General features: G+C 47.5%; 2 protein-coding genes across 3 annotated transcripts in view; one reads left to right on the top strand and one right to left on the bottom strand.

Moving 5' to 3' along the window:
• MCMBP (minichromosome maintenance complex binding protein) overlaps positions 1-10131 on the top strand; it is a 49244-nt gene extending 39113 nt beyond the window's left edge. For both annotated transcript variants that reach the window (XM_058697950.1, XM_058697949.1), the window contains exons 12-16: positions 2219-2384; positions 3291-3424; positions 4915-5079; positions 7799-7887; positions 8262-10131. In XM_058697950.1, the coding sequence (XP_058553933.1) occupies positions 2219-2384; positions 3291-3424; positions 4915-5079; positions 7799-7887; positions 8262-8388 (681 nt within the window). In that variant the 3' untranslated portion in view covers positions 8389-10131. The remainder of the gene's footprint in view (positions 1-2218; positions 2385-3290; positions 3425-4914; positions 5080-7798; positions 7888-8261) is intronic.
• An 870-nt stretch (positions 10132-11001) lies between these two features.
• Positions 11002-13318, bottom strand: part of INPP5F (inositol polyphosphate-5-phosphatase F) — a 90553-nt gene continuing 88236 nt past the window's right edge. Inside the window, exon 20 of the mRNA XM_058697947.1 lies at positions 11002-13256. Coding sequence (XP_058553930.1) covers positions 12104-13256 — 1153 coding nt within the window. The 3' untranslated portion in view covers positions 11002-12103. The remainder of the gene's footprint in view (positions 13257-13318) is intronic.

Genomic DNA, 13318 nt, shown 5'->3' with positions numbered 1-13318 from the left:
TTAACTGTGCTCGCTGAGGGCGAGTGTCAGCGCTCTTCTGGGCCCTCAGGAAGCAGCAGTAGACCAAATAGACCAGCATTTCTCACACTCCTTGACTCACTTTGCACTCTTAAATTATTGAGGACTCAAAGAGGTGTAATTTATTTGGGTTGCTTTTGTCATCAGTTTACCATAGTAGAAATCAAAAGCTAAAATACTAATTCACAAAAATAAATCAGTTACATAGGAACATAAAATATTTTTGTAACTATAGCTATTTTCTCACACCAAAAACCGTTAGCGATAAGAGTGACATAGTTTTTTGCCAGTCTCTTTAATATCTGGATTAGTAGATCGCTGGGTTGTCAAATCTGCTTCTGCATTCAGTCTATTGTAATAGGACACTTTGATTGAAGTATATGAAAGAAAGCTGGCTCCTTACAGAAAAGTAGTTGGCCAAGGAAGGACTGTTTTCATAGCCTTTTCGGATACCTGTGGATATTCTTTGATACTAGACCAAAACTGCCTACGGGATATTCTCTTGAAGGATGGTTGCAGGTGTGGGATCTGTAATCTCATCCGTGAACTTGCATTCTCCACTACAGTAAATTCATTGGTCTCTCTTGCACGTTGAATGGATCTTTCATCTATGTGTGATTTTGACCTCGTGGACTCATAAAAGGGTGTCAGCAACTCCCAGGCAGTTCCCTAGACCACACTTTGGGAATTACTGAACCGGTCAGATTTTAGATTGTAGTAGAACACCAGTAGATACTAAGTAAGCATGTAGTATGTCATTGAAGTGCCCTGGAGAACAGTAATGGCCCAGGAGAAAGGGTCTTGGGGGCGCTGGGCCAGGGTGGAGTTGCTAATGTAATCCGAGTGGTCAGGGAAGGTCCCGCCTTCAGGGAATTCAGGGAGACACTTGGTCGAGTGTGGGAGCAAGTCAGATGCTCTGTCGGGGGTGGAGGGTGTCCATCCTGGGCAGAGAGAGGCAGCAGTGTGCCTGGCACGTTGGAGGCCCAGTACAGGCCGGTGTGGCTGGTGCAGAATGAGTTCTGGGGAGAAGGGGAGGAGGTGAAGTCTGAGCACATACTAAGCACGAATTGTATTTTGTAAGGTGTCTGTGCTGGGTACTCAAGGTGTGAGAGTGGTAAGGGATTTCCTCTTGGTTCCTTCTTATTTTGCATCACTTTGTAGTGGGTTTGCGGGTTTTACTCTTTTATCGCTACCATATCCCACTCCGTACTGTTCCTCTTATGTTTATGTCCAGCACCAAACTCTTCCTGAACACTTGCTTTGTTCATCTCTTGTTTGGTTTCCACAGCAGGTTAAGTATAGCGACCTCATGCCTGCGTGGAGCTAGACTTGCTCTGTGCCACCTTGTGAATGACAGACTCTGCTTCTTCAGGGCTTGTTTGCTTCCATCTTTGGTGCTCCAGCCCCCTGCGCGTTTTCTTTGAGTCACCGAGCCAGCATACCGTAATCCTCTGAACTCGGAAAGTTTCTCTCTTCCTCAGCACCCTTCTCCCCAACCCCAGTCTCCACCCCATCCACGCCTACCTTTTCTGAGGCTGGAGCAGGAGGAGGGGTTGGAGTGGAAGCAGGGTGCAGAGGGTGTTGGTGGGCTCGGGGAGATGGAGGAGAGGCTGCATGTGGTCTAACGGATACTGAAGCGTGTTGAGACGGGACGAGGAGGCTGCGTGCAGCAGGTACACGACCCGCGGGGCCCAGTCCCCGCTCCGTGCGCTTTGCTCCACAGTGTTTATTTATCGGGGCTGTTTGTTCACTGGTCTGCGGTAGCCTGATGAACGAATGTGATTTTAACTTGAGGCACACAGAGGAAAATTAAACTTTTCTCTCCCCATCTTGAATAAGTATTTTCTGTTTTGTTAGCATGTGGTCGTGGTAGGTAAAAGAAGTCAAGCTCCTGAATATTTGATAAATGTATCTGAATTATCTGTCGTTTTTTTGTTCACTGGTAAAATAGAAATTAGTCATTAAGAATACCAAACAAAACGGTTGAGAATAAAGCAGCTCATACAATCAGTGAAATTCTTATTTAAGATGTAGATATTATTTTTGCTTCTGAGAGCTCAAGAAACCATGAAACTGCACCCTGAGGTTGCAGAGGTAAGCTCTTTCTTACACACATGTGGCAAGTGTTTAACCCCGCGTGTGTATTTTCTTAAAACAGGGAAACTTCGTTCCTTGCTTAGTGAAACTTGTCTCTTTGTAGTCTTTTCGCCTGCAGATGACTATAGAGAACATGAACCATTTGAGATTCATCCCCCACAAGGACTATGCAGCCAACCGCCTCGTCAGCGGGCTCCTCCAGCTCCCCAGCAACACTTCCCTTGTGATCGATGAGACTCTCCTGGAGCAGGGGCAGCTGGATACACCAGGTATGGACGGGGGATGCTCCCCTTCATTTCTGACCTCCCGGGAAAGCCGGATCTGGTAAGGACTTTTGAAAGAATCACTGAACAAAAGGCAGACTCCCGTTTCACAAGTATTTAATTAAGGTCAAGGCTTGCCCTATGATCTGCATGCTGTGGGTACTGTAAAGGTACAGATTGGGTACATCAGCTATGTTTTGTGTCGTGAAATGGAAATAGTACAAGGACAGAACAAGGACGTAGCGAGGAGTTCTTTGAAAGCTGAGAAGGCAGGAGATTTTGCCTTCAGTAATCTGTTAGCTAAAAAGGAGAGGGTAGAAAAGATCTAATAAAACGTTTTTTACTGCCCGATGTGAAATTTAAAATTATTTTTCCCAGAATCCCTGAAAAAAAAAGTACTGTGTTGAATGGTTTGAACTAGCCTCAGTCACAGAACATGTTATAAAATCACAAGAAAGCAGATTGTGCTCAGCTGAGGTTGGAGGAGGCACTTTGCTGGTGGGGGTTCAGGAGGCAAAGGTAGAACAAGCAGTGTGGATGGGGCTGCTTAAGGCAAAGGTGAATCTAAGAGTCACTGAAATTCAGCCACCTCCTTTCTCTGCATAAAATAGTTTTAGTTCTGTTGTTTCAGACCTGTGACACCACACACAGTGATCGTGCTTACTGGGAACCTGTCTTAGGCCCGGTTGCACGCCAGGTGCTGGAGTAGATGTGGGGGATCTTGGCCCCAGAATACGTTTGCCCGGCATTGCCTGTGGTGTCTGTTAACGTAGTGAACATTTAGTTGAACGGTGCCCCAGACGCTTTTTTTTATAGAGGTAGAAACCTCACGTCTTAAAATCAGCGTCCATAAAACCAGTTTTAGGTGATTAAAATCAAATGACCAAAAAATTATTTTTTTTAATTTTCTAGGTGTTCATAATGTGACTGCCCTGAGCAACCTAATAACTTGGCAGAAAGTGGATTATGACTTCAGTTACCACCACATGGAGTTCCCCTGCAATATTAATGTTTTTATCACTTCGGAGGGGAGATCACTCCTCCCGGTAAGAGGAGTCATTCTGAGATGGAGGGAGGTTACATTGGAATGGGATTTGTATTTTTGTTTTCTTTCTCGGTACTGCTTATTATTATTGGTAAGTTAAATTTGTTTCACAATTGTGGCTGCTGATTGTCAGTGAGAGAACTGGTTATTTTGTTCCTGCCTGGGGGATGAAAACCTCTCCGAAGAACTGGGCATCGGCAGATCACAACACAAGCAAGGGAAAGCTTTTGGTAGCCGAAACTCCCACATCCAGGCCTGGAGAGGAGAAGCTGTCTGTAAATTGCCTGATTAACATCTAGACCTTTGTTCTTGCTGCCTCGATCCCATTGTTTTCTGTCTTCTGTCTTCTGTCGTCTACTGTGAGAAGTATTTTAGAGTTGCTTTTAAAATGTTCCTAATGACGTGGTAATTAGTTTTGTGCCTTATGGTGGAATGCTGTGGTAAATCATCAGCGTGATTTCTGAAGAGAGCTTTTAATTTTGAATCTTTTAATGCTGAAAAGTATGCCCAGTTGCTTAAAAGGTATGTCGTTTCTCTGGAAACTAATGTTCACTTGTGACTTACGAGAAATTGCCTCTGGGTAAGAATGAAATAGCCCAGGGGCGCCTGGGTGGCGCAGTCGGTTAAGCGTCCGACTTCAGCCAGGTCACGATCTCGCGGTCCGTGAGTTCGAGCCCCGTGTCAGGCTCTGGGCCGATGGCTCGGAGCCTGGAGCCTGTTTCCCATTCTGTGTCTCCCTCTCTCTCTGCCCCTCCCCCGTTCATGCTCTGTCTCTCTCTGTCCCAAAAATAAATAAACGTTGAAAAAAAAATTAAAAAAAAAAAAAAAAAAAAAAGAATGAAATAGCCCAGGAGTAAGTTTTCTTTGGGAAAGTGTTACGTTATGTGGTTTTTAGAAATGCAGATCAGTAAGAAACAGTACCTATTCCAGGATGAGGAAACCTCTAAAACATTTTAATTGGCTGCTTTTTAGAGGTGGGCTCCCTTTTTATACTGATACCCTTTTTACTGATACTTATACTGTTAAGGAAATAAAAGTAACCAAACAAAGGCTAACTCCAGTGAGTATTGCTGAGGTAATCATCGTGCTTGTAAATCAGTGTTAGGAAGTGACACCCCCACCCCTCCCAGGGCGCCTTGGTGGCTCTGTCAGTTTAGCGTCCGCCTCTCGATTTTGGCTCAGGTCACGATCCCAGGGTTATAGGATCAAGCCCCTTGTCGAGCTCTGGGAGTGGAGCCTGCTTACGGGTCTCTCTCCCTCCCTTCCTGCCCCCCTCCGTCCGCTCTTCCCTCTGCCCCTCACCTCTGCTCGCATGTGTGCGTGCTCGCTCGCTCTCAGAACCCCCCAAGCCCCCCAAAAACACAACATGCCCTTCCCCCATTAGTAAAGAGTATTTTCTGATACGTGCAGGGGCCGATAAGGTGACGCATCCCCCCCGAACCGTCAGACCCTGTGGCAGCCTGGAAAGCACTGTGCCCTTTGTCCTTGCAGGCCGACTGCCACATCCGCCTGCAGCCGCAGCTCGCCCCGCCCAACATGGAGGAATACACCAACAGCCTCCTGGCCGCGGTGCTGCCGTCCGTGCTCAACAAATTCCGCATTTATCTGACCCTCTTGCGGTTCCTGGATTACAGCATTTCTGATGAAATCACCAAGGTGGGTTTGGGTCAGAACACGGGATTTCCCCGTGTGGAATCGGACCGTCGCATCGACTCCCGTGTCCTGTGACCGCCCTGTGGTGCCTGCGGGTCCCCCGTGCCCTTGGTTCCCTCGTTCTCTGGCGTCGTGTCGTGTCGTGTCGTGTCGTATCGTGTCGTGAGGAATCGTCCCTTGTATACAGTTGCGGTTTCCGTGTCGTCTTTGTTTTTACGGTTTGTCTTCCTAGTAGCCGTCCTGGGTTCTGCGGCTCCCAGTGTGTGTGGGGTCCGTCGCAGCGTGTACCAAACGGCGACTGTAACCCCATTCCCGGTACCCCCCCCCGTGCTTTATTGTCGCGCACGTCACACCCTCGGGCCTGGCTCTCCGCCGGCGCTTTTACAGTTTGTGCTGTGTGCGCTCGTCTTTAAGTCGGAGGAGAAAAGTCCCGAGGCAAGAGACCTGCATCCCGCTTTTGGTATTTAGCTGCGTGCTCACCTTCGCCGGTGACGTTTGCGTGGATGCGAGTCACCGTGCGGGGTCCCTTCCGCTCCGGCCCGAAGAGCCCGCTCGGGCTCCCGTGGGGCAGGTCTGCTTCCCTGGGCCTGTCTTCGTTTCTGCTTCGCTCCCGGAGACCGCTTCCGCCGGACGTGGAGTTCTCCGTTGAGAGACTTCTTTCAGCTCTACCGGTTCCTCCGGTTGCCTTCCGGGCCCGCGGTCTCTGACAAGCCCGCTAGGGTCTGAGGAGAAGCTTCTCGGCGCACGGGGAGTCCTTTTGCCCCCGCGCCTTCGGCACTCTCTCTGGCCCTGGACAGCTCGGCTGGGGCGCGTCTAGGCGAGGAGCCCCGAGGAGCCCCGGGAGCTGGCCTTCGAGGGGCGTCTTGGGTGTGCGGACGGGGCACGTGTTGGGAAAGTCTTGAAGAGGCTTGGTGGGTTTTGGGGGCACCCGGCGTGGCTCGGTCGCTCGAGCGTACGACTTCTCGGGTCGCCATCTTGCTTCGGGAGCCCAGCCCCGCGTCGGGCACTGTGCTGTCAGCGCGGAGCCGCTTCGGAGCCCCTGTCCCCCTCTCGCGCCCTCTCCGAAACAAATACTAAAGAAAGATTTGGTGAGGTTTTGACCGTTACTCCTTTACGTTTCTTTCTGCCCCCCTCTGTCTCCTCTCCCCGCGACACGCCCGTACGTATGTGAGTGTTCGCACGCGGAATCGGGTCCCCCGGGTCGCTGAGGATTCGTTCGTTTCCCCCCCCTCCCTTTTACCGTCTCCTCCGCAGACCGGACATTCGCATCCGACCTTCCCGCGCGTTCGCAGAGACTTTCTTCTGCCTGCGGCGCAGAGCTGCTCTGGAGCCTCGCTTCTAGTGAATTTTCAATTTTGGTTGTTTTTGTGCAAGAATTTGTCTCTGTTGAGGTTCTTTATTTGGGGAGACGTTCTCGTCCCTTCTTTGAGTTCTTTGTCTGTGGTTTCCGCTGGTTGTTGGAATGTATTTAAGATAGCGGATTTAAAGTCTGCCTGGTGAGGCCGACGTTTCGGCTTCCTCAGAGACAGTTTGTTGCCTTCTTTGTTCCCAGTGAAGGGCGCCCCACGTTCTTGTTTCCTTCCCCGTCTCCTCAGTTTTGTTTGGAAAACCAGATGTTTTACGTAGTCGGCTGGCCCTGCTCTGGGGGCTGCTCCCCCCTCCGGGGGGGGGTGGCGTGTCGTTCGGCGACTTCTGAGTGAATTCTGTGAAGTGTGCTCTTGGTATGTGGCTTAGCGGTCAGTCAGTGATCGGACAGAAACTTAATTTCCTCAGATGCGATGTCTCAGTCTGAGCGAGGGCTGTGGGTCTTGTGTGGACAGGCCTCCTGCTCTCAGCCATGCAGGTCACGACTGTGACCTACGCTTCTCCTTCTGCTCACCCAGAAGAGGCTACTCAGAGGGGATGGCCTGGAGCCCGCTCCCTGTACACACACGGGGCCTTCTGCGTTCCCGGGGAGATGGGGCTAGATCTGTCCGCTGGGGGCTCTGGGAGAAAAAACCTCTCATTTCCTAGGTTTTTCTTTTAAGGGTTTCGGTTAACCGCGTATTTGCCCCGACTAGTACCCGACGCGTGAGGCGGCCGGGACGATCGGTAATGGCTTCTGGTGGTTTCTGGTCAGCCCCCTGGGAGAAGAGGCTGTTCACACTGGGCCGGCCGAGTCAGGCTGAATGAAGACCACCTCGCAGGTGGGTTCTCCCGGGGAACCGCCAGTCAAACCACGACCGTTCTCCCGTGTGGTGCTTTGAGAGGACCCTCTCCAGCAGTGGCCGAGAGTTCCCTCGTCAGGGCTGCTGGGGCCAGGGGATAGATAGGGCAAGCTGAAATGACTCACAGCCTCGTGTTGTGTCTTTCTGGAACAAATGCTCCCTGTATTCTGGTTAATTTTCAGCTCTCGAAGAAGATTTTCGTATCGTTTCCTCCCGTTCTTGTGCCCTTTAATGGGGGAGAGAGTTTTCAGAGGTCCTCGCTCCGCCACTGTGGTGACGTCACTCTTCCCCGTAGGCCACGCACACTGCCGACCGGGACGTCTGCCTTGCCGGGCCCCGGTTCCGTCAGCAGCGACAGCCCCGCGTGTGACGTGTGCGCCTCTGTCCGCTACCTTCTGGTCTCCGCGGCCTCAGAATCGGGGCCGGTGGCCCGTGTTACTCTCGCTTTCCCTGCGGAATGCATGTCGCTTTTCCAGAAGCAGTCGTCTTAAAGTCCGCTTCCTCTCTCGATACAGGCGGTCGAAGATGACTTTGTGGAAATGCGCAAGAATGACCCTCAGAGCATCACCGCGGACGACCTCCACCAGTTGCTCATTGTTGCTCGGTGAGGAATGATGTGTCCGTGAATTGCTTCTTTGTTTAGTAAGCCGTGTACGAACCTCCCGACTGGGGGGAGTAACAGAGGCGGATTTCTACAAATGGAAGATGTTCTTCTTTAGAACACCTTGCGAAAGTGCTTAGCGAGGGGGATGGTTTGGCAAGTGACCGCTGCGGTGGGACGGGCTTGCTCTTTGGCTCGAAGCTTCAAAGATCCCTCTGTGGAAGTCTAACTGGGCTCTTGACTGCCGTGTAGCTAACAGATGGTGTTGACCTCTAACCCAGGATTCCTAGGTTCTTTAAAAAGAGAGAGAGAGAAGGAAAGAGAACTAGAGACTGCCCTAAGTCTAGACTTCCATCTATTTCTGTGTTTCATTCCAGGTTTCTGTCTCTCAGCGCCGGTCAGACAACGCTGTCTAGGGAACGATGGCTGAGAGCAAAGCAGCTAGAGTCTTTAAGAAGAACCAGGCTTCAACAGCAGAAATGTGTGAACGGAAATGAACTTTAAAGATCTGACACTTATGAGAGTAGAGGGCAAGTTGTAGCCACATTATTGTAAAATTCAAATGCCATTTATACCACATTGTTTTGTAGATAATTTGTATCAAAAACCAATGACTTTTCCTGAAATGAAGCCTGGTAACATCTGAAGTTTATATAATATTCAGTAAGGGCTTTTACCTTACTGATTTTATGGAGCTTTTGATTGTTTTATAATTATATAAATTAGTAACAATGTACAAAAATGTATTTGATATTAAAAGTTTAATATTGATAATGTTGCCGATTATACCATTTCCTTAGTTTCAGCTAAGTCATAGGCCAGACTCTGTTGAAATGCTCATGTCAACTTCATTTGAAGAAAATTGTTGGAATTCCAAAGTCAGAAGGGTTGTTCGCTTCAGATTTTTACATGTTTCCAATTAACGGTGGGTCTGAACGTGGTTAGTGGTCCAGGTTTGGGGAATGGGGTGTACTTGCCATTAATTCACACGACCGTGTGAGATTCTGCAGTATCATTTCCCAAACATTTGGCCACAGATTCCCCCCCCCCCCCCCCCGCATTTAACAGTTGTTAATAACCTACAAAATTAGTCTTTTTACGTGGCAGTGGTTCCCAGACTTTTGGATTTCATGGACCAGTAATGTTTCCAAAAATTTGGGGGACAGGGTTGCCAATATGTTTTGCCAAGTAATCTGAAAGAAACCCCTGTATTGCCATTTGTTTCTTCCTAAAAGGACAGTCTCCGAAGGACAGTCCTTGAAATGGAATAAACACAGCTTTTTCAAAAACAACAAAACACTACATTGTCCTTATTTTTCTCACTTCACCCCGGTGCATTTGGGAACCACTGTTTCATGGGGTTTGTTTAGGGGAACGCTGCTGGCCTGGGATAGGCTATCTTGCCCAGATCTGAAGAGAGCAAACAGTTAACTTTTAAAAAGATGCCTTCTGTAGAAAATAAAGTTTTAAATTGTTTTTCCTAATGGTCATTTAGTGGCTTTGATGATTGTATTGGATTTTGAACTTTTATCTCAGTTTCTCCATTAGTTCCAGATGAGTTAGTTCAACTAACATTATCTGCTAGTCCAGGAATACCTGATAAAGCTATGGTAAGTTTGTCCCAGACCCATTACAGTTGTAACATGAAAGTTTTTAAACTAACAGAAAGCAGTTTAGTACAGTGTAGTAGGGAAATTGTGGTATCAGAAAGGTTTGGCAAGTTTAGACCATCACTTTTGCTAGAAGCCATCAGTGGTAACGTATAAAGATGGTTTTCTTAGGCAGCAACTTACACAGTGGGAAGTGCGAGAGACCAGTTCAATAATTCCCGAAGTCTGCCCCCCACTCCAAATTGACACAGCTAAACGAGGAAACAGGGTCTGCCTTGAAAACCAAGGAATTCGTTATGCTTAACTGAAGTGAAAATTACTAGTTGTTTAACTTTTCCTAAACTCAAATCTATTTTTATAAACTAATGTAAATAATGTTTATATTTAGAATTCTAACTGGTTTTCATTTTTATAACTGGTAGACTAGACTTCCTTAAAGTTTTAGAAATGAAACGAACACTCAACTGGATCTGTGAGAATAAAATTCAAGAGAGTAGATTAGTTACCCTGTGATTACTGTGCCAACGTGAACTGTAATTTACCAAAGAGAAGTACATGATTTGCTTGATTTTGCAGAAGAGTTCCCCTGAAAGGAAAACCCTCTTTCAAATAAATAAAACTTCCCAAATGACCAGTACTTGGGGTTGTTTTTCATGAATTGTAAGACTCTTCCCCTGGGACGTGTGGGGAAAAGATCCCACTTCCTCCTGGTAGAAAACTGTTACTGTCAACTGTGTCTTCCTGGCGTCCCACTTGGGTAAGACAGCCTGGAACTCTGGGCTTCGGAACTCCCTTGTCCTTTGCCTACACACTGGACCTCACGGGATTGTTACCTCTACGTGAATCACCAGGAAACCGGACATAGTACCCTCACTGGAATTAAATGCTGCTTTATTTTTCAAAAATCTCTTTGGAACGAATTCTGTGGAGCTTAAAAGATACGTTTTATCACCTGACTTTGCTTGCATTTCTCTCTCCCGTTGTGGGACACTTTAGCATCTCAAGACCCAGAAGAGAAGCTGCCTGAGAACAGGATTAAAGCATTCAGTGTTCGGGTGTTTAAAATTTGCGATGTGCTTCATCGTCACGAAGGGGCACTTGGGTGGCTAAATCGGCTAAGCGTCCAACTTTTGGTTTCAGGTCAGGTCATAATCCCAAGATTGTGAGATCGAGCCCCGGGTCAGGCCCTTCACTGATCGTGGAACCTGCTTAAGATTCTATCTCCCCACTCTCCCAAATTAAAAAAAAAAAAGTGGGGGGGGTTAGAATTCTAGAAGGGCTGTGACTTTTTTTTTTTTTTTTTTTTTTTTTTAAATGTTCGAGACCGAGAGGGAGACTGAATCCCAAGCAGGCTTCACGTTGAGAATGGAGAGCCTGACGCAGGACTCAAACTCACAAACGCTGAGATCGTGACGACCTGAAGTCGGCTGCTTAACTGAGCCACCCAGGCGCCCCAAACCCTTATCTTTAAAATGTTATTCAAGGACTCCTCATACACACTGTCACATTAAATTACAATGGTCTTTTATTTTAAATAGTCACAAGATTCGACACTTCAAAAAAAAAAAAAAAAGATACCACTAATAAATAACAAACGTGGAAATACTTATCAAAGTTACAACAGACATAATGTTTAGCTGAGAAACCCTTCAACAGAGTAAGGCTCTAAAGATACCAGACAAACCAGAACTTGTTTGTAAGAACGTTCTTGTTGTGTAGGGGCCCTTCTGGGGCCGTGGTTCCACGTGGTCAGGATTAGAAGTCCTGTAATCAGTTTCAGCACCGCTGTGCTTCAGCTGAACCTTTAATACTTTTCAGCGAACACAAGATATTAAGGAATGCCTCCCTGCAACAAATGACGACTTGAACACTCAAGAATTACCAGTATCTAATAAACGCAGTCTCACACTCCTGAAAACAGCAAAAATTTAAGGTGCTGATCTTCACATCTGGTGTCTCAGGTTTCATGACTGACAAGTCTTAATCCTAGACTTCGGGGTGCAGAAGGAAGCAAAATATTTTAAATTTAGGCTACGGGGAATGCATCAGATGGGCATACCCTTCTTGGGCCAATAACCCTCAATTTAATCTTTCTAGGGGATGGTTAAGCCATCAAAACTAAGTTAGTAGGTTTTATATTCAAACGCTCCTTTGTACTAGTAACTCTAAAGTCACTAAGAACTAAATGTATTTACACAAAAGAACGGACAGAACAAAAACATGGTGGAAGAGGCTATTCCCCTACATGTGTCCACGTGTGTACTTTCCGTGTTTACTTGCACACGCCACCCGCCCACCTCACTCCCAAGAAGGGTCGTTCAGGTTATTCTGTCCCCAAGTAATTATCCCGAAATTCCTTCCAGAGAGACACCGCTCCGTAGTGTATGAGCTACTCACGTGTGCACCCTTCGGGGATGACGCACTTCTATTGTCGTGGCTCTCAAATCTGGACATCTGCTCAAGTTCACACTCCTTTTAAAACCTTTCCCGATAAACACAATTAGGATTTGCGATCCCTAGCTTCAAAGACCACGAAGGTTAAAATTGCCTCACGCGTGAAACCTCTTTTTGGGTCAAACGAACGCCAAAGGATTCTTTGCAGCTAAAAACTAAATCTGAATTATTCGTGTCTGGCATTGTGTAAACATATTTTTAAGTTCGTTTTGCCGGACTTCCTGGACCACTTCAGACTCTGCAGGGCTCTTCTGGACCTTGGCCACCGCAAAGTTTATCCCCTGGGTTAACCCGGCTTGGGTAATACTCGCCACCTGGACCATGGAACTTCGGATCTTCGCAAAGGGGGAGACTGCCCTGCTGCCAGCGCCCTCTGAAGGAGAAGGAGTCACCGGAAGCCCGGTCTCCAACTCCCGCGTGCTGGAGCCAGAGCCCGGGGTCTTCTGAGATCCAACCGGATGCACGGGTTCAACCGACAAATACTGGGGGCCGCTTGCGGAAAAAGCCACGTCTAACTGAGACGGTCGAGAAGGTAGCGGTTCTGTTGATTCAGACTGTGTTTCTTCATTAGAAACTTGACTGGTCACTTGGTTTCCCTCCTCACTGGCCTGCTGAGAAACAGACCCCGCTTCTGATGGCCGGGTCATTTTGTTTTGTGCATCTCGTACAAATCTGTGGCAGTAAATATCCACAGGCTTGGCAAAGCCAGTCAGTACGTGTATGTTGTCGGCAGAAGGGCTCTTCTTCAAAGGGGACTCCTGGCCTTTTCCAAAACCACTTCCGTGAGCGGCACCCTCTGGAGGGACGTGAATGCTAATATCCGTGCTGCTGAGAGACTGGGACCGACTGCCTAATCGAGGTGCTGAAGCAATAATCCCACAACTCGGAAGAACGTAGTCTATTGGCCCTACGTTCTCTAGGGAGTTAGCTAGCTGTCTGTCTTCATCAGACTTGGAATTTGTGAGGAATTCATCAGAGTGGTAGGAGTCGTTATCTGAAGACATTTCCCCATCCGACTCTGCCTGGACTTTATTATCCATCACACCGGTGTTCTCCATGGTTTCCAGACTACTATCTGATTTCCAGAGATTTACTTTTAAGTTTGGTTTTAGAAAGTTAACTTTCATTTCAGGTTTGGTAAAGTTTCCTAGCTTTCGTAGATTGCCAATATTTACATTAGATTTGGTCTGTTTCACTTTTTGATTTAGAGATGAAAATTTGCTCATTAAAAAATTTTTTCCCTGTGCCAAAGAGCCTTGGTTTTGAGATCTGATGCCAATGATGTCTTCGTGAGGTTTACTGCTCTTCCTACAAATGAGAAGAGAAAAAAAGTCCCCTGTGAAATCCAATATGCCAGTTCCAATTACTAA

Source organism: Neofelis nebulosa, chromosome 13, assembly GCF_028018385.1.
Source record: "Neofelis nebulosa isolate mNeoNeb1 chromosome 13, mNeoNeb1.pri, whole genome shotgun sequence".
Taxonomy (NCBI): domain Eukaryota; kingdom Metazoa; phylum Chordata; class Mammalia; order Carnivora; family Felidae; genus Neofelis; species Neofelis nebulosa.
The sequence above is the reverse complement of the archived record's forward strand: the minus strand, read 5'-3'. Positions and strand labels throughout refer to the sequence as shown.